The 23,091-nt window shown below is 40.9% G+C and overlaps 10 protein-coding genes across 10 annotated transcripts; 3 read left to right on the forward strand and 7 right to left on the reverse strand.

Annotated features, from left to right (window-relative positions):
- Positions 1–15: 15 nt before the first annotated feature.
- On the forward strand, positions 16–960 carry FPOAC1_003806 (uncharacterized protein; the record flags this gene model as incomplete). The annotated part of the gene is made up of 1 exon (XM_044848361.1): positions 16–960. One exon carries the CDS (start codon positions 16–18, stop codon positions 958–960), a length of 945 nt encoding a protein of 314 aa, XP_044714277.1.
- A 1,279-nt stretch (positions 961–2,239) lies between these two features.
- Positions 2,240–2,776, reverse strand: FPOAC1_003807 (uncharacterized protein; the record flags this gene model as incomplete). The annotated part of the gene is made up of 1 exon (XM_044848362.1): positions 2,240–2,776. The coding sequence occupies one exon, from the start codon at positions 2,774–2,776 to the stop codon at positions 2,240–2,242; it is 537 nt and encodes a 178-aa protein (XP_044714278.1).
- An 844-nt stretch (positions 2,777–3,620) lies between these two features.
- FPOAC1_003808 (uncharacterized protein) lies at positions 3,621–5,369 on the reverse strand (the record flags this gene model as incomplete). Its single annotated transcript, XM_044848363.1, has 1 exon — positions 3,621–5,369. The coding sequence occupies one exon, from the start codon at positions 5,367–5,369 to the stop codon at positions 3,621–3,623; it is 1,749 nt and encodes a 582-aa protein (XP_044714279.1).
- A 1,433-nt stretch (positions 5,370–6,802) lies between these two features.
- Positions 6,803–9,489, forward strand: FPOAC1_003809 (uncharacterized protein; the record flags this gene model as incomplete). Its single annotated transcript, XM_044848364.1, has 4 exons — positions 6,803–7,276; positions 7,332–7,717; positions 8,593–8,719; positions 8,776–9,489. 4 exons carry the CDS (start codon positions 6,803–6,805, stop codon positions 9,487–9,489), a joined length of 1,701 nt encoding a protein of 566 aa, XP_044714280.1.
- Positions 9,490–9,593: 104 nt separating this feature from the next.
- Positions 9,594–11,282, reverse strand: FPOAC1_003810 (uncharacterized protein; the record flags this gene model as incomplete). The annotated part of the gene is made up of 7 exons (XM_044848365.1): positions 9,594–9,618; positions 9,657–9,891; positions 9,953–10,020; positions 10,070–10,455; positions 10,509–10,576; positions 10,997–11,132; positions 11,181–11,282. 7 exons carry the CDS (start codon positions 11,280–11,282, stop codon positions 9,594–9,596), a joined length of 1,020 nt encoding a protein of 339 aa, XP_044714281.1.
- A 1,740-nt stretch (positions 11,283–13,022) lies between these two features.
- On the forward strand, positions 13,023–14,731 carry FPOAC1_003811 (uncharacterized protein; the record flags this gene model as incomplete). The annotated part of the gene is made up of 5 exons (XM_044848366.1): positions 13,023–13,571; positions 13,620–13,728; positions 13,778–14,082; positions 14,137–14,190; positions 14,237–14,731. 5 exons carry the CDS (start codon positions 13,023–13,025, stop codon positions 14,729–14,731), a joined length of 1,512 nt encoding a protein of 503 aa, XP_044714282.1.
- A 1,429-nt stretch (positions 14,732–16,160) lies between these two features.
- On the reverse strand, positions 16,161–16,963 carry FPOAC1_003812 (uncharacterized protein; the record flags this gene model as incomplete). Its single annotated transcript, XM_044848367.1, has 3 exons — positions 16,161–16,461; positions 16,523–16,731; positions 16,781–16,963. 3 exons carry the CDS (start codon positions 16,961–16,963, stop codon positions 16,161–16,163), a joined length of 693 nt encoding a protein of 230 aa, XP_044714283.1.
- A 1,309-nt stretch (positions 16,964–18,272) lies between these two features.
- FPOAC1_003813 (uncharacterized protein) lies at positions 18,273–19,022 on the reverse strand (the record flags this gene model as incomplete). Its single annotated transcript, XM_044848368.1, has 2 exons — positions 18,273–18,667; positions 18,722–19,022. 2 exons carry the CDS (start codon positions 19,020–19,022, stop codon positions 18,273–18,275), a joined length of 696 nt encoding a protein of 231 aa, XP_044714284.1.
- A 343-nt stretch (positions 19,023–19,365) lies between these two features.
- On the reverse strand, positions 19,366–20,484 carry FPOAC1_003814 (uncharacterized protein; the record flags this gene model as incomplete). Its single annotated transcript, XM_044848369.1, has 1 exon — positions 19,366–20,484. The coding sequence occupies one exon, from the start codon at positions 20,482–20,484 to the stop codon at positions 19,366–19,368; it is 1,119 nt and encodes a 372-aa protein (XP_044714285.1).
- Positions 20,485–21,086: 602 nt separating this feature from the next.
- Positions 21,087–23,086, reverse strand: FPOAC1_003815 (uncharacterized protein; the record flags this gene model as incomplete). The annotated part of the gene is made up of 4 exons (XM_044848370.1): positions 21,087–21,091; positions 21,301–21,573; positions 21,909–22,914; positions 22,973–23,086. 4 exons carry the CDS (start codon positions 23,084–23,086, stop codon positions 21,087–21,089), a joined length of 1,398 nt encoding a protein of 465 aa, XP_044714286.1.
- Positions 23,087–23,091: the final 5 nt, after the last annotated feature.

Raw genomic sequence — 23,091 nt, forward strand, 5'->3', positions numbered from 1 at the left:
CCCAACAGAATAAAAATGAGCCTCAAATTTACTACTCTCGACGTTTTTACAAAAACTCCCTTTGGAGGCAATCCATTGGCCGTGGTGACAATCCCACCACCAAGCCAGCGTCCTACTCTCACCCAAGATCAAAAACAACGCATTGCCCGTGAATTCAACCTTTCAGAGACTGTCTTTATTCACGATGTCGAAAATCGATCTGAGTCAAGCAAAAGACAAATTGACATATTCACACCCAAAGCGGAACTACCTTTCGCTGGCCATCCCACCATGAGCACTGCAATCTTCCTCCGTTCTCAGGGTGTCGAGACTATAGTCGCCAAGGCAGGGGAAATTAACATTGAATTCGATACGAATGGCTCTGCACGTGCTGCTATTCCACACAATGTGCGACTTCACGCTCATCGTCTCACTCAGCCCGAGTATGAAGCTGGTTCGGATGATCAGATCGCTCAAGTCGCTGCAGCTGAAAATGGCGCCCGGCTATTTAGCATTGTTAAGGGAATGACTTTTGCGCTCGTTGAGCTACCATCTCTGGATATGTTGGGCGCTGCAAAAATTGGAGCAATGTCGTACATCTCCGGAGACCTGCAAGATAAAGGGTGGAAACATGACTTTGACTCGAGAAGGTACTATTTCGTTCTTCTCGACAGTGAAAGGTCCTCTGATGGGAACCAACTTTTGCAAAATCTCCGGACAAGACTCGTCAAGCGTACAATGGAAGATCCGGCTACGGGAAGTGCTGCATGTGCATTGGCTTGTTATTTAGCACTGCACAGGTTCTCCATTGACAATATCCAGTTTAAAATCACCCAAGGTGTTGAGATGGGAAGGGAAAGTCTAATTACAGTTGATGTTACTGTTGAAAAGAATGGTGATGAAGAGCGAAAGATCAAAACGGTTCATCTTGGGGGCACTGCAGTTGAAGTTATGTGTGGAACCCTGCGTAGTCGCCTTTGAAGAGATTCTTCCTATTTAATTTTTTTTATAATAGCTTAAGCTTTTATCTTCTTAGTTTCTTTAAGGTTATTAATAGAGATTAATTTATTTAAATAGATTAAATTTTTAATAAAATATTAAATTAAGGTTTTTCTTAAGACTCTAGGTTTTTTAATATAAATATAATTTATATAATATAAACTCTATAATATTAATTATAAAGAAAGTTTCTATTAAGCTATATAAATAATAATAATTTCTTCTTTTTATAATTTTAATTAATTATTTAAAATAATTATTTATTATTTAATTAATTTATAATATTAATTTAAATTACTTTAAAAAGGAATTAATATAAATAAAAAAATAAATAAAAGTATTTATAATTAATTAATTTTAATTTCTTATTAAATATAATTAATAACCTTTATAAGTTTTATATAATATAATATTAATTAAAAGAAAAACTATTAATAAGAATATTTATTTTATAACTTTTTAATTTAAAAATATTAAATTAATAATTAAATAATATAAAAATATTAATAAGATTAATATATTATAAAAAGAAATTATTAAATTATATATATTTATAAAGCTTAATAACCTTATTAAAATTAAATTAATAGCCTTTATATATAATTTATATTTTATTTATATATATAATTTTATTAAAATAAAAAAAAACTAAAAAGATTAAAAAAATTAAAAAAAAAAGCTAATAAAAAGGCTAAAGAATAATTTATTAAAAATAAAAAGGATATTTATAAAGAAAATTAATTAAATTTTTAAATAAAAACTATATAATGTCACGGGCTGAGTCCGGCGGTACGGGTGGACAGGGAACGCTTCGGGCGTAATAGGTTCTATTGCTACGGATAGGCACTGCAGGCAGGTCAGGCTCTATTAACAAGACGTAGCTCAAGGAGCTACGTTCAGGATCTGACTGGCGGTCTAACTAAGGTTACGGCGATAACGCTATCGCCACGTGATCTGATCCACTTGTGGCTCTAGGGTAGGTTGGTCTGACTTCGAGCTGTGACATATAAGGCCTAATTTAAATAATTAAAAAAGCAAGTAATAATTATTAATAAGATCTTTTAATTATAGCTATTAGAAAAAGTTAAATAATAAAGCTTAAAGCTAAAAGCTTAATATAAATAATCTAGTTAATTAACCTTTAAATTCTACTCTTATTATAAGAGATTCATAATATTATTAACTGGGGAGATTCTTCCTATAGAATAGCACATATTAAGGTTTAATAAAGATGCACTTGTTAAATAGATAAAACTGAGATTTAACTAGTTAAAGCCCGGTTCACCAACTGTGTCCTAATGACACGTCGTGGGTAATAATCTTTGAGCTCCCTGATTGCCTCTTCAATTGCACACTCCAAACAGCACAATCGAACATCAGTCATAACAACCCCAGTACCAGATAGAGCAAGAGCAACATTTACTTTGAGATAATCACAAAGAATACGTGTGACCTGGATGTCAGTTTGGGGCGATATTGAGTTCCATTCTTCCAATATGTCTTCCAATCTGTATACTCTAGCAGCTGTCCTCGCCTCCCTCACTTCTGAATCCTGGTTGTTGTGACAGGAACACAAAGGCATTCGGGAGTTCAAGAGACAATTGAGTACCTCTGTAGGGTCAAAGACGCGCAAAACGACCCCGGTAGACACCAGCATCATAAGTCGGTATACAGAGTCGCTTTCTCGGAAAATGGCGGTATTGAGTTTTAATTCCGAGTCATCCACCTCCTCCTCTCCCGTGAATAATTTCGCCATTTCGTTGTTTCCGTTGCCCTCTGATGCGGCTTCACACCGCATGATAGCAACTTCTTCAGAGATACCGTCAATCCCACCTTCATAGAATTCGAGGCTGAAACAGCCTGCAAGTTTGATCTCACGGTTCAAGCTGACCCATGGTACTACGGCCTTTTTTTTATTAAGTGATTTTTAAGGCATAAGTCCTAAAGTATATATTTAAAATTAATTTATAAAAAAATATAGTTTTTAAACCTAAATATTAATATAAATTTAATCTAAAGGTATATATTATAATTTATAAAGTTAAAATTATAATAATTATTATAAAAACTTTTATTTTTTTTAAAAATTAATTATTAAATATTTTTTTATTAATATTAATATTAATAAAATTATTATATAAAATAATAAACTTTAAAGTCTTTATTAATTTTAATTATATATTAAATTAAAGAATTATTTATAAAAGTTTAATTTTTATAATTAATTTTATTTTTAAAAAAAGATATTTAATAAAATTATTTAATAATTTTATTTATTTTTAATATAATATTTTTATTAATATTTAAAATTAAAATATTATTAATATAAATAATAATTAAATTATTATCTTTATTATTCTTAATTATAATACCTTTAATTATATAATTAATTATTAAGCTAATAAATTAAAATTTAAATCTTTACTATATAGAAAGATAAAAGCCTTTTAAAATAATCTTTAATAAAAAGAATAAGTTATTAATAACTTATAAGGTATTTAATAAAAATAGTATTATTAAAAAGTTTATTAAATTAGAATTTATTATATTAAGAATTTTATAAAGTTAAAAAATTAAAGAAGGTTCTAAAGAAGAAAAGAAAAAGCTTATAATTAACGCTATAGCTTTTAACACAATAAAATTCAACACAATAGTGCTATAGCCACATAGGCACCATTCTGCATAGCAACGGGCTGGGTTCCACCAAAGGATGGGCCGCTCTCAGTAAATATCCGATAAGGCATGCCAGCAGTGACGATTGTGACAACGGAGAACCAGTCGCTCCACTGCAGAAGCTCTTTGAAGATTAGCTGGTAAAATAATTCGAACATAGATCCGACAACGTCATCGGGTTTTGTGAGCCCAGAGACGTCTACCGCTCCGAATCCCTCTGAGATAGCGTGGGCTAGGAGGATGAAGAGTTCCGTGACAGCCAGATCCCGTAAGCATCCACTCTTGCATTCTTCCAAAGAGAGGTGCCGCTCACAAGCAGAACAAGAGCACCTCTTGGATATACTTTCTAGCATATCCAAGGCAATAGGGAAGCAGGAAATAACCGCAGAGAGTCCATATAGTTCAGCTTCCCCTGTCCCCATATCTGAGCTTGAGCCGCCGTCTGAGCCATCGTTGGGCTGCTTCTGTATGCGATTAAAGACAGGAGCAGCGGACTCGAGGTGACCCGTGTCCTTGTGTAGAATACTGGGATGGGTCGAAAGCATTTCTGACAAGCAAGTAACACCGCCTTTTCCGTCCCATTTTGGTGCAAACATGAGTCCGATTTCTCGTGGCTTGAGCCGAAGAGCGAGAAGCCATTTCAGTATGCACTTGGCAACTGCGCTGACGTGATTTGTTTCAGAACGGTTTAGCTTTCCTGCTCGTTGAGTGTATCGTCTACCCGTATCCGTAGCCGACTCGTGGTACAGCGGCTGTCTCACGTGAGGCTGTGGCCGAGCACTCTCAGAGAACGGGCCTTCGGTCGAACTTCTTCCCACAAAAAGGCGATAGGTGCCATCCCCGGCTGCCACAGATGCCTCGAATACATGTTTCTTTTGCAAGCACTCGTTTGTGTCGTTGCAGACCTCTTGTATCATCAGATGTACACTCATCTGATCTGGACCAAGCTCCTCTGTAAAGGAAACAGTGCCGTGGATAGACACTGCCAAATGCCCATGAAAGTGAGAGTAAAGCCAGGCAAAAACGTCGGCAAAGAAGACACCGCAAATGATGAGGACGTCGCCATCAGCTTTCTGAACACCCCGAATCAAGGATGGAAGCTCCCAGTGACCCAGAGCGTGAGTGTGCAAATGTGAAAGCTGAGGTGGAATGTGAGGTGGCTGATGGCCAGCATTGATGACATTGAGAAAGATGCTGTCCACGATCTTTGCCATAACTGCTGTAATTGGCGCACGCCAGATCTGATAATGCTTATACTGACGGATGCCGGGCGGTGCGTCAGTGCGGTCAATGATCAGCGAGCAAATGATTTCAGTGATGTGCTGATTTCCATAGTACGAGGCAAGTGACGCAACAGTGGATACAAGATAGCAGTAGTCCTGGTCTTGAACCATCATCCTGCCCAGTGAGCCGGAAGTGACCAAGCTGACAGGTGCATTGAGGCCACGCAGGCGCTCGTTTGCGTTTTCGATTGACTCTCGAATGATCAGCCCATGTTGGTTGGGGTATGCCAATTCTCGAGCCAGTTCCGCGCATCTCTTGAAGCTCGCCTCGTCAATACGTTCCCTTGCTAGCCATTTAATCAAGTCCTTGGCTGCGTGGGTGAGGACGCTTGTTGGCTCGCTCGCCTTGACTAACGAGCCAAGCAGATCAAACGTCCTGGCCGCAAGGTCTAAAGACGATGCAACACCAGAGCTGCTTCCAGGAGAGGGGGACATGAAGTCGACGGGAGATATTCTTTGGGGTTTTTGCTGATTGTAGGGTTGTCAGTCCTGGTGGGTAGAGAGGAATAGAGGCGCCCCTATACCCGGTGCTTGGAAACAATAACTCTATTAAATACGCACACCTTCCAGGCAAGAGAGACATTATTGACATCAGGCATCAATGCAAGTTGGCGGCAACAGCACTTGGCAGAATCTGATTGGAGGCAGGGATACAAATATTGCCCGGGTTGCCCTGTTCTGTTTGGGGTGGTTGCTAAATGTGCAAGTCATAGTGGCGGTTGAAATTACAATACCAGTTCACCTACCATCAACCAAGCCAATCCGTCCGGCGCTTAATTGAAGCTTCGTTTTGATAGATTACCTAGATTCCAGCAAGACCTATACCTGTTCGAGGTAACAGACGGTTAACGTTTCTCTGATAACCAGATAGACAAGAAACAGTCAGTCTTATGTTAACGGCACTTAACAGAGAGCGTTGCACAACCTGACTAAACCCTACAAGAGCCTGAGCATCTAAAAAAAATATTATAAGGAGCTGGCGATGGACAAATACGGTTTTATTATAATGATAGATAGCGACAATGTGCTTAATTGCGTGTTGTACACTCCCCAGGCGTGGGAGTCTAACAAGTTTAGATTGAGTGGTAGTACCACAACTAATTTCTCCATTTTACTGGTTGGGATTAGGAAACAAGCTGTTGTTGTAATGAAAAGACAAAGGTCGAACGAGGCACGGCGTCACAATCGGCGTCTCTAAGTGCGAAGCTCGGTGACCAAGGACTTGGACGAACATACAATATGTTAGACTTTATGTCCAGCATCGAATGGATTGACGCCATATTATTGTAGGCGATTTCAATTCCCGACGTATCAAAGCTGAGACGGGCTGAAGTTGATGTCTCAGCCTGGCTCGGCAGCGTCATGGAACAGTTCGGTCTGCAAGGACACCTGTCCTCTCTGTGTAACCAAGCGCAATGCAAACTTGACTTAGCTCTCATACTCATCAGATAGCAAGACTAACGCGACAAGTCAATCAATACTCTAAAGACCTGTCAAGCGGACGAGATACGGCCTTATCATGATAACTGGGTCAGCTCACCGCTGACTGAACTAACAGCATGGATTCGCTCATGTTTCACAAATTATTGCTTTTTAGCGTTGCCAATCTTACCTCAGATTTTAACAGGCAATCAGTCAAGCCCCAACTGTCATACCGTCCTCGCGAATTCGGGCTATTTGATTGGAGACAAGCGATTGAGGCTGCATTTTGTGGCATAAAAGTGCAGCGAATTCGTTGAACAATCTAACCAAAACAGGGTAGATGTGCAGAATGTTGAATGGGGCTTGGATTTAAATACACTGCTCTTCCACTTCTTGATAAAGACGTTTCGTCAAGGACGGTATATGTTCACAAATATTGGCAAAATATGGCGTTTTCGGTTTTTGATACCATCGACTCTCCGTCTACACGAGTTCTAGCCGGTGGACTTTTATTGGTTGGCGTCCTCTACACCATCTACCGATCAATACTACCTCGTCCCTTGGAAGGAATCCCGTACAACGTCGCAGCCACAAAGCGAATTTTTGGCGATTTGCCCGATGTCCGCGCCTATGGAAGCTTGACCGATTGGCTCGCGACACAAGCCGTCAAACATCAATCGCCGCTTTTCCAAACATTCATTCGTCCCATGGGTAAACCCTGGGTTGTTGTCGCTGATCACCATGAAGCTGCAGAGGTTTGCACCCATCGCTTGAAAGAGTTTGATAGAGGAAGTGCAAGTACAGCTGTTTTCAATTGTGTTGTTCCTGGCTCACAAATCACGCTCGAGAGTCACAATCCGCAATTCAAGAAAAACAAGGAGCTTGTCCGAAATTTGATGACACCGACTTTCTTGTCAGAGGTGAGATTGATTGATGACTGTGCAGCGAGGCTTAAGCTTACGTGCATCTATCTAGGTGTCAGCGCCAGAGATCTATGACAAATTCTCACGGCTTGTCGAGTTGTGGAATTTGAAAGCTGGCCATGCAGATGGAAAGTTCTTTGCCGCGTCAAGAGACATTCACAATGCCGCCCTGGACATCATCGTTTGCGTTTCTTTTGGTATGGACGTACAAGAGACGCAACTCGTGAAAGAAATCGATGAAATCAGCACAGAGTCTATGAGTGACAATGACGGCGAAATCACGTTCAAAGAGGTGCCCCTCAACGAAGAGTTGAGTGCCATGACTACATTATCGGAAAGCATCGCAAAGGTTGTCAAATCACCCTCGCCTCCCTTCTTTCACTTTCTATATCGCAACTTGTCTTCGAAAATGCATAATGCCATCACCTTGACTCGAAAGTTACAGCATCATAAGATTATAAATAGCATCTTTTATTAAGTAATTTTTAAGGTATAAGTCTTAAAGTATATATATAAAATTAACTTATAAAAAAATATAATTTTTAAACTTAAATATTAATATAAGTTTAATTTAAAAGTATATATTATAACTTATAAAATTAAAATTATAATAATTACTATAAAAGCTTTTATTTTTTTTAAAAATTAATTATTAAATATTTCTTTATTAATATTAATATTAATATTAATAAAATTATTATATGAAATAATAAACTTTAAAGTTTTTATTAATTTTAATTATATATTAAATTAAAGAATTATTTATAAAAGCTTAGCCTTTATAATTAATTTTACTTTTAAAAAAAAATATTTAATAAAGTTATTTAATAGTTTTATTTACTTTTAATATAATATTTTTATTAATATTTAAAATTAAAATATTATTAATATAAATAATAATTAAATTATTATTTTTAATTATTTTTAATTATAATACTTTTAATTATATAATTAATTATTAAATTAATAAATTAAAATTTAAATCTTTATTATATAAAAAGAAAAAAGCCTTAAAAGTCTTTTATAATATTTAAAAAAAAGTATATTATTAATATATTAAGAAATAAAATATTTTAAATAAAATTATTTTTTAATTTTTAGAATAATCTTTAATAAAAAAAATAAATTATTAATAATTTATAACTAGAGTATTTAATAAAAATAATATTATTAAAAAGTTTATTAAATTAAAATTTATTATATTAAAAATTCTATAAAATTAAAAAAAGAAAATTCTAAGGAAAAAAGGAAAAAGCTTATAATTAATACTATAGCTTTTAATATAATAAAATTTAACATAATAGTACAAATAGCATTAAACGGCGACAGAATGGTGAAGCGATGAAGTGTGCGTTGGATGAGATATCTGTCCGAGAGGAAGCCACGGCAAAGAAAGAGGGAAGAGAACCTAACTATCATTCTCAGACTATTACCAGTAAGGTAAGTGCTTACATATATGGAATTCAAGCTAATGAATTGCGCTGACGTGTTTGTAGCTCATGACATATCTAATCGGTGGCCATGAAACTACATCTTCTGCGATACGATGGGGCATAAGCTATCTCAGCGCAAACCAAAGAGCTCAATCCGAACTACGAAAGGCTCTTCAAGATGCTCATCGGCAAGCCAGATCTGAGAAACGTGCTCCCACTCTTACCGAGATAATACAAACACGCGTGCCGTATCTCGATGCTGTCGTGGAAGAGACACTTCGACTCTCCTACCCTCTCGGGATGTGCTTACGAGAAGTTCAAGTCGACACACAATTACTCGGCGCCCACATTCCAAAAGGAACAACCATTGCCTTTCTTTCCAACGGACCAAGTGTGCTAGCACCGCCTATACAATACGATGAGTCGCGCAGTAGTGAATGGGTCCGGGCACGGAAGCCAAAACAGCCCTTGGATCAAGAATACGACTTCCCTTCCTTTATACCCGAGAGATGGCTCAAGTCAACAGTAAACGAGACTGGCAAAGAGGAAATTATGTTTGATTCCCAGGCATTTCCTATCCAAGCATTTGGGTTGGGTCCTCGCGGCTGTTTTGGCAAGAGATTGGCGTATCTCGAGATGAAGATCTTTTTCACTCTCATCATCTGGACATTTGAGCTTTTACCATTGCCTGCAGACATTGCAACTCCCAAGGCAGTTTCATCTTTGACTAGAAACCCTGATCGAGTGTTTATCAAGCCGCGTCGGGTAGTATTGTAGATGGGTGAGGGTCAATCAAGCAAGCAAGACGTGAGAAAATATTCTATCATTGTTACAACCTATATACAATTCTTTGATGCTAGACCGTTTCCACTCCATTTGTCCTATGACTTGGCTTCTTTGCGCTCTCTGGTCTATCCGCAGTTAATAAACCCCCTCTATCATACAGAACCAGGTCCTCTGGTCTTGTAGCAGTTCCATCAGTCTTTGTCACCCTGATCGGGACCAAAGACCTCTCAATGAATATCCCTCGTGTGCTGCTAGACGCACTCGGTAAGAGATTCAGCCATTTTATCTTCGATTTGGCGGCATGTAGAAGTGGTTGGGTATGAGGCATGCAAGCAACAAGGATACCGACACCGGTTTCGATATTGGACCATATAATGATTCCCTGCGAGTCGGCTTTATGGAGTGCCATGTCAGATTGATGTACCAGGGATCGGGTTCAAGTGGGGGATCTTACATGTCGCGTTCAAGGTCTTGTTGAAGTCCAACATGTGCGGTATACGGATGCAGCTGACTGCGATAAGACTGAGAATTGTTAGTTAACTCAACTCAAGCACGACGGATCGATACTTACAATATTCCCACGCCAAATATAAGCATGATTCCAATCTTCTTTCTCGCTTTCAGGCCAAGGTTATACAGCTGAGTCAACGGGAGGATGAACATCCAAACGTCCAATGCAACATTGATACCGGCATGAGAAAGGATTAGAGCTTGAATGTCCAGATGTGGTCCTGAATTCGGGAAACCATCCCAGCCGTCTTGCGACGGTTCAGTAGGAGCGCTTTGAAGGCATGCGAGAACTAGGATAATTATTGACGTGAGAATGGTAAACCCGATCGTCCATCTGATGATTTTGATAAATGTCGGGTCGGGAAAAATGCGGAGGAAGAAGAAGAGGATCGAGAGTTTGATTAGACATAAGCTTAGAACATATGTAAACTCGACGACAAGAAGATACTGCATTATTTAGTATCGACTGCGTGATCCAATATGGGTGATCTTAATCTTACTATGAAGAATCGTGTTGTTGTTTTTTCGCTTATCGTCCAGATATCATGTCCAAGGCCAACCCATGTCACTAGAAGAACAACCGTGTTAGTTTTATCAGAGCATAAAAATTACCTAGAGAAAAGTCGAAACCTACTCAGTATCATGCATATTGTTTGTACCGCTGTGAGAATCTGATTGCATCGATAAGTTAATGGTCTACCGCATTATCAAAAGTCCCACTCACAGCTGCAGGGATAATTAAATAATCATCTGTACCCCATTTCGTAAATCGGTAAAGTTTTGTCGATATTCTTATTCCGACTGAGATGAGTACCGCTCCGAGGATAAAAAAGTTAATGGCTCTAATGTTGTGGTCGTTGTCGATGTCTGGTCGATTGCAAACTACACGCTCTGTTCTCATGTATTCTGAGTATGACGCGTCGTTAGCTTTGCACCCCCTGCCACAACAAAAATGTATCGCGTCTTGGCCATTACGTATCCTTCTTACCCAAAAGATCCTTCACGCTGCAATCCCCTCTGACGCAGTCAAGAACTTGGTCGCTGATGGTCGTCACGTTGCACAGGCGTTCGATATTGGCGTCGGAGAATGTCGGTTTTTGGAGGGACTTGTTGAGGCAATTGATCTGGTAACGTTAGAAGGCAATTCCATCTGGTGCGACCGGTAGACCCACGGCACACTTGGGGGCATCTTGTAGTCTGTAATTTTCAGCATGAACCGAGTCACATAGAGAGATGGCAATGACAACTATCGGCCATAGAGTCAATCCTCTCATAGCGCTTCCCTTTTGGACTGTAGAACATGTGGAAGTTTTCAAGGGGTAACAAAGGGAGAATTTTGGTCAGCTGCTAAAGATCTCGCGTCCTAGGCCTTTATGCGAGCAAGGTGGTATCTATGGCATACACGGCTGAGATAAGGTTCGTGATGGTATCTCATCACTGGTCTAGACTCTCGGATTTAACATTATCCTGGCTGTACCTCGATTCCTTTGGTAGGTCTGAGCACTATCATTTGATCTGATTTGAGGAAAGTAAGGTGGCGCATAGCGGCTGACGCCTGATCCTAGTTTGCCTGCCCCTTAGCTTCAATCCCCATTGTGAGACATCATATCTGTCTCAGCATTCCAGCCGTTTGCAGATGCCTCGGGCCGTACAGCAGGGATAAGGGCTGTGAATGGATGTAATAATTCCATTTCAGGTAGTCATGAGACAGATTGTAGTTTCTCTCGATTGACTCGTGTTGTTTGCTGGTGGACTATTAGGTGGAAAGTTAGCTTGGAAGCAGTAGGGTAATCAGCAGCTGAAGAGGATTTGCGAACCCTATTCCCTAATTGTTCTTCTAGTCTGGAGCTAAGATTTGTGCTATCTCTAAAGGTGATGGAAGCACCCTTGGCAGTAACGAACAAACAATAACTATCTATTGAAGCTTTAAAACGAGCAAATTCTAGAATGTTATAAGTAGCATGAGCTAACCTACGAATTTCTTCTCCTGCCATCGGAGCGGACAATTTCAGGAACCCGAAGACTGGGATCTACCCTACACCGGGCATGCGCAAAGATCACCGTATTAGTGAGCCTGTCCTTGCCAGTTGCGGCCCGAGCTAAAAACGACTGAAACGTTGATGTTGCTTTTTTCCTGTAAAATTTAATTTTGTGCACGTACCTTACCTCGCGTCGAAACATCAGAACATGTCCATCTCAACTCACCGTCCCGCTCGGTCCCACCTCATTAAACTATAACCTGCTGTCACACACTTTGTCACTCTATTTTTGTCCTCTCACTCAATTGATGGTTAATACCTGAGCTATTCGTTTCAGATTTTTTGTCACGCAGATCGCATTGACAAACAAAGGTCAAAGTCGTGACCAAATGGTGCACAAAGCAACTCGCAATCTAGCCCTCTTCGTTTAAAGTCCGGGGCTACACATGACTCGTACATCGTGAAACATCGGATCCCATTGGTCAGACCCATGGCTCGTGTATGCCGAGACAGGGATTAGGGAAGATGAGCTGAAGGTTTCCCAAGGTGGATATCAAATCGTGACAGGCATGGGGGAACCGAGAGTCTAATTCATGATTGACACTGAAGAATCTTCACCAACTTCATGGACGTCGTTACCTTCAAGTGCTTTTGGAATGACAGACAACAACGAATACTGGGTTAATTTGTATATAATATACTTATTACTAACTATCAAGTTGCGTCTCTCTCCGATGGCGCATCACTGTGCAACGCAACACGACAGTATCCAATAGAGTAGAAACAAAACTCGCTTTCCTCCACGCAACCTTTTATTAATATTAGGCTATGATCCACAATGAAATTTCATGACCAATGCTCGATACGAGTGTCAGGCCAAAAGACTAACGGCTGTTGGCGAATTGTATGGTGGCCCGTGTTGTACACCATCCGTCGGCCTTCTCGGGTTACCATCACGCGATTGTATATAAGGCAGCCGATCTCCTCCTATTAGTTCTTAGTAAAGTAGACATTGTACCTTTTGGTCACCTCAAGATGTATCTCAATCGCCTTCTGATATCCTCCCTTTTGGCTGTCCCAGCCCTCGCGGCACCCAGCGCCTCCACCAAGAAGGCTTGTGATGAGATCTCAAAGAACCTCCCTAAAATCGTGTCTTTCCCCTATACAATCAACTTCAACTCTGAAACCACAGGCTACTGGTCCACAGCCCTACGCGAGATCAAGCCTGCTTGTGTAATCACTGCCAAGTCAGCGTCTGATGTTTCCACCGCCGTTACAATACTCCAGAAGTACCCCGATGTCAAGTTCGCTGCCAAGAGCGGTGGTCATGATCCAAACCCCACCCATGCCACAGCCGGTGATGGAGTCCTTATCTCTTTGAGCGAGATGGTCGGTGCAGTTTATGATGCTGAGAAAAAGGTTGCGTATGTCAAGCCTGGTGGAGAGTGGAACGATGTCATTTCCACACTTGACAAAGATGGCGTTGCTATTGTTGGAGGTCGTCTAGGCTTGGTCGGAGTTGGTGGTCTTCTTACCCAAGGAGGCATTTCATTCTTGAGTGCTCAGTACGGTTTGGCGGCTGATGTATGACCTCTTGTCAATCTCATCGTGACTCGGCTAACAGCATGGTAGAACGTTGTTGCTTGGGAAATGGTCAACCACAACGGAACAATTATTAACATCGATGCCGAGAAGCAACCCGAACTTGCTGTAGCATTGAGGGGAAGTGGCAGTCAGTTTGGTGAGCCTCAAACATATATCTCTCAACTACCACATCTAACGTCGTACAGGAATTGTCACACAATTTACCGTCAAGGCCTATCCAATTGGAAAGGTTTGGGGTGGAATTCGCACGTATGATGATTCAAAGACCGATGAACTTTATGAAGCCATGCACAGGTTCATTCCATACAGCAATGAAAATCCCAAGGCCGCCATCATCACCACCAGTCTGATCCTCACTGGCGGTAGCAGGACCAACCTGATGTTCTATTTCTATGACGGCGAGAAGCCCCCGACCACTGGTCCTTTTGCCGACTTCCTAAAGATCAAGTCTACCCTTTCAACCACCAAGACCCAGTCATATCCTGAACTGGTAAGTGCAATACTTTGAACTCTTGCAAGTATATAGTCACTAACGTATAACTAGCTCAAATCCAATGGAGCTGGAGTTTCTCTGTTGAACTCAAGAATCTCTTTTAGAGTAAGTCACAACCTTGACCACTCACAACCTCAACTAACATGTACAGACTGCCACTATTCCTTACTTCCCCAAGGACTCGACCGTCTATGCCCAAATCACTGACAAGATGCACCAAATTACATCAGACTACTTCAAGCGTCTCCGAGGTCTTGCCTCTCAATGTTCGGTCGACTTCCAGCCCTTGCCCGCCGCCATCGGTAAACATACCGAGGAGCGAGGCGGAAACGCCATTGGCTTCACTGCAAACGACCCTGATCGCGTTCTTCTCGAGATTCAATGTGCTTGGGTTGAGAAGAGGTTTGATGACATGGTTCATCAGTTTTCAAAGGATTTGACGGCCTGGATTGAGGAAAAGGTACCTGAGTGGCTGGTGGAACAGGGAGAGCCTGCCGATGTTTACCTTCCTCTGTTCATGAACGATGCAATGTCGGATCAGAATGTCACGGGTACTTACAAGGATTATGCCAAGTTCAAGGCACTTCAGCTTGAGGCTGATCCTGAAGGTGTTTTGAGAGAGAGGATGGGTGGTTTTAAGTACTGATACAGATTAGGGATATTGATATTGGTGACTATATATTTAATTGTTATCATTGATTCAGGCTTGTACCTCGTTAATGTTCTGGGATTTAAACACTAGAGCCTCATTGCCTTCAGTTAAGCAAACTTACTAAGGAGTCCTCTATTAATTTATAATATTCTATAGCGCAAGTAATAATACTCTATTATATTAAATTTTATTATATTAAAAGCTATAATATTAATTATAAGCTTTTTTGTTTTTTTCTTTAGAACTTTTTTTAATTTTTTAATTTTATAAAATTCTTAATATAATAAATTTTAATTTAATAAACTTTTTATAAAATAATATTATTTTTATTAAATATTTTATAAATTATTAATAATTTATTTTTTTTATTAAAAATTATTTTAAAAATTATTTTAAAAATTAAAAAATAATTTTATTTAAAATATTATATTTTTTAATATATTAAAATTATATTTTTTTTAAATTTTATAAAAAGCTTTTAAAGTTTTTTTTTTTTATATAATAAAAATTTAAATTTTAATTTATTAATTTAATAATTAATTATATAATTAAAAATCTTATAATTAAAAAAAATAAAAATAATAATTTAATAATTATATATATTAATTATATTTTAATTTTAAATATTAATAAAAATAATATATTAAAAATTATAAAAAATATTAAATTTTTTTAATTAATTTTTTTTTAAAAATAAAATTAATTATAAAAATTAAATTTTTATAAATAATTTTTTAATTTAATAAATAATTAAAATTAATAAAAACTTTAAAATTTATTATTTTATATAATAATTATATAATTATATAATTTTATTAATATTAATATTAATAAAAAAATATTTAATAATTAATTTTTAAAAAAAATAAAAATTTTTATAATAATTATTATAATTTTAATTTTATAAATTATAATATATATTTTTAAATTAAATTTATATTAATATTTAAATTTAAAAATTATATTTTTTTATAAATTAATTTTATATATATACTTTAAGACTTATACCTTAAAAATCACTTAATAAAAGTAATAATACTCTTTGCTTTTAGAATCGATATCGAGAATCAATAAGGAGGCAATATAAAGTTCAATTACTACTGTTAAATACCAATCTAATGACTGTGTCAAGCAGCTATTACACCTGGCGACGGCAGCCAAGCATGACTGAAAGCAGAGGACGCTATGCATCTCCCGAACGGTCCTCGGGTATCGGCGGTGACAATGGGGGACGGTAACTGACAAGAAAGTGGTGAAAGTCAATCAAGCAGTGATCACGACTCTCCGGATGATGGAGAAAGGATATTGGTCAATTGAATGTATGTACTCTATTTGCGTGAATGATATAGTTTGAGTGCTTGAAAAGAAACTACAAGCTCAGTCTGCAACGTTGAGAGAAGCTGGCATCTACTCCTGACTCTCCTCACTTTGCCCCAGCACCCAAGACACCGTTAACCTGACCAACGAGGAAATTAGCACCCTCTTTAGCATTGCGACCGTAGGAAAGATGAGGCGGCAGGACAGCAGCTGTGAGAATCCCGTCGCATACAGTGTCCCGGGGTAGCGAGGCACAGATAATCTGCGTTTTAGTTTTTTCAAAGTTGGGGATCTGGCCCTTATCGACACGACTCTGGGTGTCGCCGAACATGATAACGCCAGCGATACGATCCTTTTGATCTTGAGGGAGGTCCTCGATAACACGGTGATTAACGGCTGCGCCCTGACTATTTGGAGGAACAGAACGTTAGTAAAAGTTTAGAATGCGACCAAAGCAGAGTAGCTTACGAATAACCGCCAGTGACAATCACGGAGTCAGGGCATTGGCTCATGGCATCGTTGAGAATCGATTTCATCTCGCGGATGCCAAGAGGGTCAGCACCTCCGGGGACGAAGTTGGTCGAGAGGAGAGCAGCATAGTCAACACCCTGCACAGCTACCTTGCCTGGGAATGCGTCCTTCAGGCCATTGGCGACATCAGGACCGACGATAGTTCCCTGTTTCATCGTAAGAGAGGGACTCATTGAATTTCATATGTAAACATACCATATTGCCAATCTCTGTAGAGCCGCGAGCCCAAACGAAGATGATTTCGTTGCAGCCGCCATTCTTGAACTCGTTGGCCGTGCTGCGGACTCTTCCACCACCAAGTTGGCGTTTACTCTCCCTCGCAGACCTGTCAAAGGCCAGGGCCAAAGAGGCGAAAGTGAGGACACGTAGGAGCTGCATGGTGATGAAGTAAGAGTGATTATTGGTTCGTGTAAAAACGAGTGATACTCAGTCGCTATTGACGTGTGATGAGACTGGCTCCTGAAGGATAGACAATGAATAAAAGAGTGAAGCGAAAGGTAATGTCTGCGCCAGGCAGATAGAAGATAGAAGCGAAACTGTACTGATGATCCTGTTTGTATATTGAGACTTGTCAACACATGGAGACAGCCTTATATAGATATTAGTATCCGTAACAGCTAGAAGCATTCACGACCTTTACGCTTTGGCGTTTAGTCCTAATCCGGCAAATCTTACGAATTTGTCCATTAAGCTTATTGATCTCAAGCGAGGATCAGGACGACATAGCGTATGCCTCGGCAGTTTCATCATCTCCACAAATCGGAAGCTCGGGATTTATAAATATTGTCTGCCTGAAACAGGCCTCGGTTCGCTGGCCATAGCCCTATTCCGACGATCTCTGATGTTTCCAAAACCCTATCGCTATTTCCCACCAAGCGAAACTGAACCTTCAGCTCTAGCAAGTGAATGGTCATGCGGCAGATTGGCACGGTTGAGGGAATATTTGCGAATAGTATAAATATGAGTCATGTGTTTCAAGTCGAGGATTGTGGCTTAGAACGAGGCCTTTGTATCCCGAAACGCGGCTCTGTTTCAGCAAATGTACGATGGCCCTTGGCATAAGGATTTCAAAACATTAATAATGTAGGATTTCATTCTAGACATATATTTCGCAAAACATGGAGAATATGGCTAGATTCAACTAGATTTCTCTCCCTTTAGCTTAAAAAGATAGTTACCAGCATCCCATTTTGCTATGCTGTTGGTCGCCATCCGTTCGATGAATGTGGGGATTTGGAAGAGCCCGATAAGAGTCTGCCACGGAGAATTATGAATCGTCCCGGAGGATTATTCACTTATAGTGTCTGTCCGCTCATCCGACCATGAGCACGGACGACAGGAAGTCACGCGAAGATGTGTCGCGATAGACAATGCGATTAAAGAAAAAAAAAAGAAAACATAGTGTCAGACACTCTAATCATGTCTGGGTGGTTTCATGTCAATGACAAGGGGTTGCCAATAGCCGATGTCCTTGGTGGATTCTCTCACTTTTACTGAAAGTGAATGACTCGCACCAATATTCCCCCCTAAAAATGAATATCAAGTAGCGCAAAACTTACACACGTTATTTGAGCCAGTTTGGTAATGTATAGTTGGTTATGTTAGAGTCTCAGACAGGTTGTATACTAAAAGTTTGATCATATAACTGATGTGTAGATTCTCGTTTCTATCGATAGGCAAATGTCACTCATGCTGTATCGTTCCTCAGCATAATAGAACCACCATTCCAGTGTCCCAGCTCGCCCACATTGGCCTTCTCAACCGTTACAAATCCGTTTCGCTCATAGAAGCTATCGATACCCTCAAGCCCGATTAACCAAGCAGCTACACCGGCCTGGTCAACCCTTTCCAACCCATGGTTCAAGAGCATGCTTCCCAAGCCATTACCCTGAAGTGGCGGCTCAACAGCCAACGTAGAGAGGTACCAGGCATCGCGGTGCCAAGAGCTTCTTTGCAACTTCAGTTCAATATCCTCGAAGGCGCGTGCGAAAGTTCCAGCTGCGTGCTGATCCAGATTCGGAATAGGGAAGAGCTTATTGCGAAGCCAGTAACAGGCGTGAATGATTGGGGAGGCCCAGGCAGCTATAATGACAGTTAGTGACACTGCCTTGTGGTAACAAATGATATGGTAAATACAAGGAGATATCCAGCGTTCATAGAATGACAGTTGAGAGTCGGGCCGCTTCCACCAGGTGAAGCCCACAGGCTTATTATCGGCCGTTGATGTAAGAACGTGCAGGTCATAATTAAGAGTCCAGTAGCGAGAGTAGAAGAGTCGCGTAATATGAGCTTGCATCAACTCCGGATGGATCTGTCGACCTGGGAATAGAATATCCATAAGTTGGTCTTTAGCAAACGCAGCATTCCAGATCTTGACGACTTCACTCACGTCTGAGTAAAGGCCAGGCCGCACGCGGTATGTGTATTTTGTCTCCATTGCTCTTATCAAGCCACAGGTATTAAGGTACTGTATACTCCAAAAACTCGCCGTTGGTGCGTTGTTAGCGAACGATGTGGCGGAGATCGTAATCTCACACAAATGTCTTACCCACTGGTATCCACTTCTTTCGACGATCGGGAGAACAAATTTCCATGAGGTCGCATTTATGTTAAAAGTGCTGTGCTCCACTAATTCTTATCTAGGGTTTCATTCTCTAATAACAAACACAATGTCCCCCATCTATGCAAATAATATCTTGGCTCAAACCAACACAATATTGACAAAGTAGTGATCTTTCAATGCCCTACAAGTACAAAAGCATCTACAGCAAAATCGCCTGTTAAAATAAAGGCAGGTCAACACGCGTTTCCCAGTCCAAGTTCTCCCTCTGCAACTCAATCCGGTCAATACAAGTTCCAAAGATCTTGTCCCACAGCCGAGTTTGTTTTCCATAATTACCACTTGTCTTCCAACCCTTGCGGTGGTGAAGGTCATGATCTTCAATCAAAAGCTCAGCATCAAACATGCGCAAAAGCCAGGTGAGTGTGCTAGGAGGTGAAGAGCATATTCGTAGGCCACTATGGCCAGACAACTCGGTAAACATAACATACTGGTGACATACCCACCACTCATAAAAACCCATTGGAAACCCCAGCAGTTTCAGGGAGAAGTAAGCCATAAGCGGGATGACGGCGATGTCGAAGATCTCCTGTTCGAAATCGGCGTATAGTGTCAGGAGAGGGTTCGGGTGCTTGGTCAAATGATGAGTGCGATGATATTTCCATAAACTACCAACCTCATGCATAAGTCTGTGGTACCAGTAGAACCAAAAGTCCAGTACGATACCATATAAACCAATCTCCAACGGCAACCACAGCCAGTTCATACTCGAAGGCGATTGTGCAGTACGGTAGCTGAGGAATACCGTAAAGACTGGACGGAAGCTCGAGGTGGCAATGAGACTCTTCATGACTTTTGTAACTCCAGTGTCGGGTACTCCATCTCTTGCATGTACGTCGCCGTCCAAGAACCCTGTCTGATGTCCGACTCGGCGCAAAGCATGGAGTTCGTGGACGGCGGCGACCTTGAAAGCAAGGCTATAGAAGATGAAGGCTTGCATTGGCGTAAGGTTTTGACCAGTACATGTCGCAAAGAGGTGATGCATGGCGATGGGAATGAGCGAATGTACAAGAACCCAACGATGTAACTGCCACTCTGGTGTGTAGGGCACTTTGTCCCCTTTCTGATGTACAGGCACTTGCTTATCCAAGGAGATGTGGTGAATGCCTAAGACTTCGAAGAACCAGTGGGATATTGTCCAGTTTCTTCGATCGGTATGACGCCAGGTGGACTTCATAGAATCCTTTGGATTGGCCATCGAGGCTGATGGTCTGATGGAGCTTGACTCGAGGCGTGAGGAGCCAGGCTCACATACAGTTGTTGCAGATCGGGAAGCCATTTCGTTTGAGTCGGATTGTTGAAGTTCGAAGAATCGGATAATGATTGTTCATTAAGCAAGGTGGGCTCAGATTCTATAATTATTTCTGTGGCATGCCTCTGTTAAATATAGTTCCATTCGGTTCTACACCTGTCCCTCTCTGACTGCTACCCTTCACATGTGCTGTTAAACTTTGCTTCCAATAACGATTTGTGAGCAAAGACTTACCGAGGTTCTGCAGATCTTTCAAACGTAAGTGAATCACAACAATAACCCCCAATTCGGCAATTCTTTGCGATGGTGGAGGGGTTCCAGGCTTCAAGTACGGCAGATGTTGCTTTCATCATGACATACTACATCAAAAGATCAACGTCATATCTGTCATTACATGTATGTGTTTGGCGAGATGGTCCACATCATCAAACCCATGTGAATTCCAGCACCGTGGTTACACCGTTTATCAATCAGACGATAGGTGAAGCAACAAGATTATTATGTATGATTGGACACTCTTTGGAACAGGCGCCGAGTGAACTCTATTACGACTTCCGAGGATGAATAGCTCTCATCGCAAGCTAAACTCAAATTGTACCCTGTTTGCGACAATCATTACAGACCTCAAATTACGCTACTAGCGTCAGATGACTCAGTGTAACTTGCAATCCAGCCAGGCGATAGAAACAGAACAGTATTATTTAATTGTTCTGCGTAACTATGTAAGCGAAGTACCTCCTCACATGACACTAACTAACAAGAGGAACAAAACTGTAAAGCTGCTGACGATGGTGACAAAAGCACTCGAGCTTTGTAGCAATAGCCTTGCTGTACCCGACTCACTATTCGAGCCACTATTCGAGTCATCAGATTCGGAAGGCAGTGTATAATCCGGCGGAGGCGTCTCGTAGGTGGCCTCAAACACTAGACCGTCTTTGTCTGTCCCGTTTATGCGTGTACTATTTTCGCGCACAATACTGCCTTCAAAGGAAAGACTGAAGGACAAGTCGAGTCTCCAAACATTCAACTCGTCGTTATTCGTCAGGTAGTCAAAGTATCCGAGTTCAAATGGATCGTCAACCGTATACTCGTTGGCTAGCCGGGAGGGGGTGCCAACTAAGCAAGCTTAGTTGGCCACAAAAGTATGAGACAAGGCGAAAAGTGTGAGACATCCCGGAAGATGCCCACTTGGCGTGATTTGCACCAAAATACCATTTTTTTCAATCAAATGACACTCAAATCTTGTCAAAATAGGCTCAAACTGATGAAAAGGCGTAGTTTGAAGCTTCTATTGATTTATTGGCTATTTCAGAGTGGGAGAAATGACTGCGACGGCTCTGGTGATGCTCTGGCAAGGGAAACAGCTTCCCTGCCAAAATGTGCCGTATATCTGTTTTCTTAGCCAATAAGGCTATCTTCTTGTGCCGTTCTTATTCCCCTGATGATATCACGAAGTGACTCATGAAGCTGCGTGTGGTGTTGATAGGGACAAGGAGTTGAGGGAAGTGTAGGTAGTGATGACTCAGAGTCAGGTGCACAGGGCGGCGATGAGGGCATCTCGACTTCGCTGCCGCCGGCGACTTCAATTACAGGAAGAATCTCGTCTTCTTCATCCATTTCCTCGTGCTCGTGTGCTTGTGTGAGGTTGAAAGTGACCGTATCATCACTGTGAGGGAGGCCGGTGAGATCAACGGCGCTGAGGGGCTTCGCGGCATACTGTGCCTTGCGGATAGCTTCACGCACATCATCAGGGAGTTGTGTATCTATCATATAGCCGTCAGTCTCTTCTTTCAGTGCTTGAGTCATTTGTGAACGCTGTGTATCCATAGATAAATAGTCATATTGCTTCCCTGTGTGCTCCAACCACTGCTTGAACTGCAGCCTCTTTGGTATGCCGTTGACGATAACTTCTTTATTCTCTCGCCACTCATCCTTGAGGCGGTTCATCTCCTTGATGATGACAGATCGTGTGAATCGTATACCCTGCTTATGTTGCTTCTTCTTATCGTCGGCGATAGCCTCCTCTTGTTGATCTCGCAGATCTTGCAGCGATACTGTAGGAATAAGGTCAGAGACAGTCTTTGCGCGGCGGCCTCGCTTTCTCTCGTGATACCGCTTTTCGATGCGAGTTCTTCGATCATCCACGTACTTTTTGATAACATCCTCAAGCACCACAGCTTCATGAACGATGTTGCGAATGTGCCGGAGCCCTGCGAGCGTAGGAGAACTGAGGATATCGTGATATCGCTCGCCGATGGTCTCGGCGGTGCTAGAAGCGGCGTGAAATCGCATATCTGAGGGAAGAAGTGAGAAATGAGCAGGCGTGAAGGTCTTCTTCTTCTTGAGCTGCTTCCTGAGAAAATATTCTATGGCAGGTCGGTCTGTGGGAGGGTAGATGCCCGTTTTTTGGAAGCCCGAGATGATGTGAGCGGCAGTGAAGCCTTCATTAAAGATCTCCTGATTTTGGTGAGAAAAGGGGCCTTTTTCGGTGAAGGCTGATTAAGAAGGCACATACCTGAAAAGCTCCTGCAAAGGCACGCCGGCCAAAGGTAAGATTTCCCTTCCGCAACGCCTCACGAAGCTTCTTCTGATGCGCTTCCTTCAGAAATTGAAATACGCCTACATCCATCGGCT

The sequence above is a fragment of the Fusarium poae genome, chromosome 1 (assembly GCF_019609905.1).
Source record: "Fusarium poae strain DAOMC 252244 chromosome 1, whole genome shotgun sequence".
NCBI lineage: Eukaryota > Fungi > Ascomycota > Sordariomycetes > Hypocreales > Nectriaceae > Fusarium > Fusarium poae.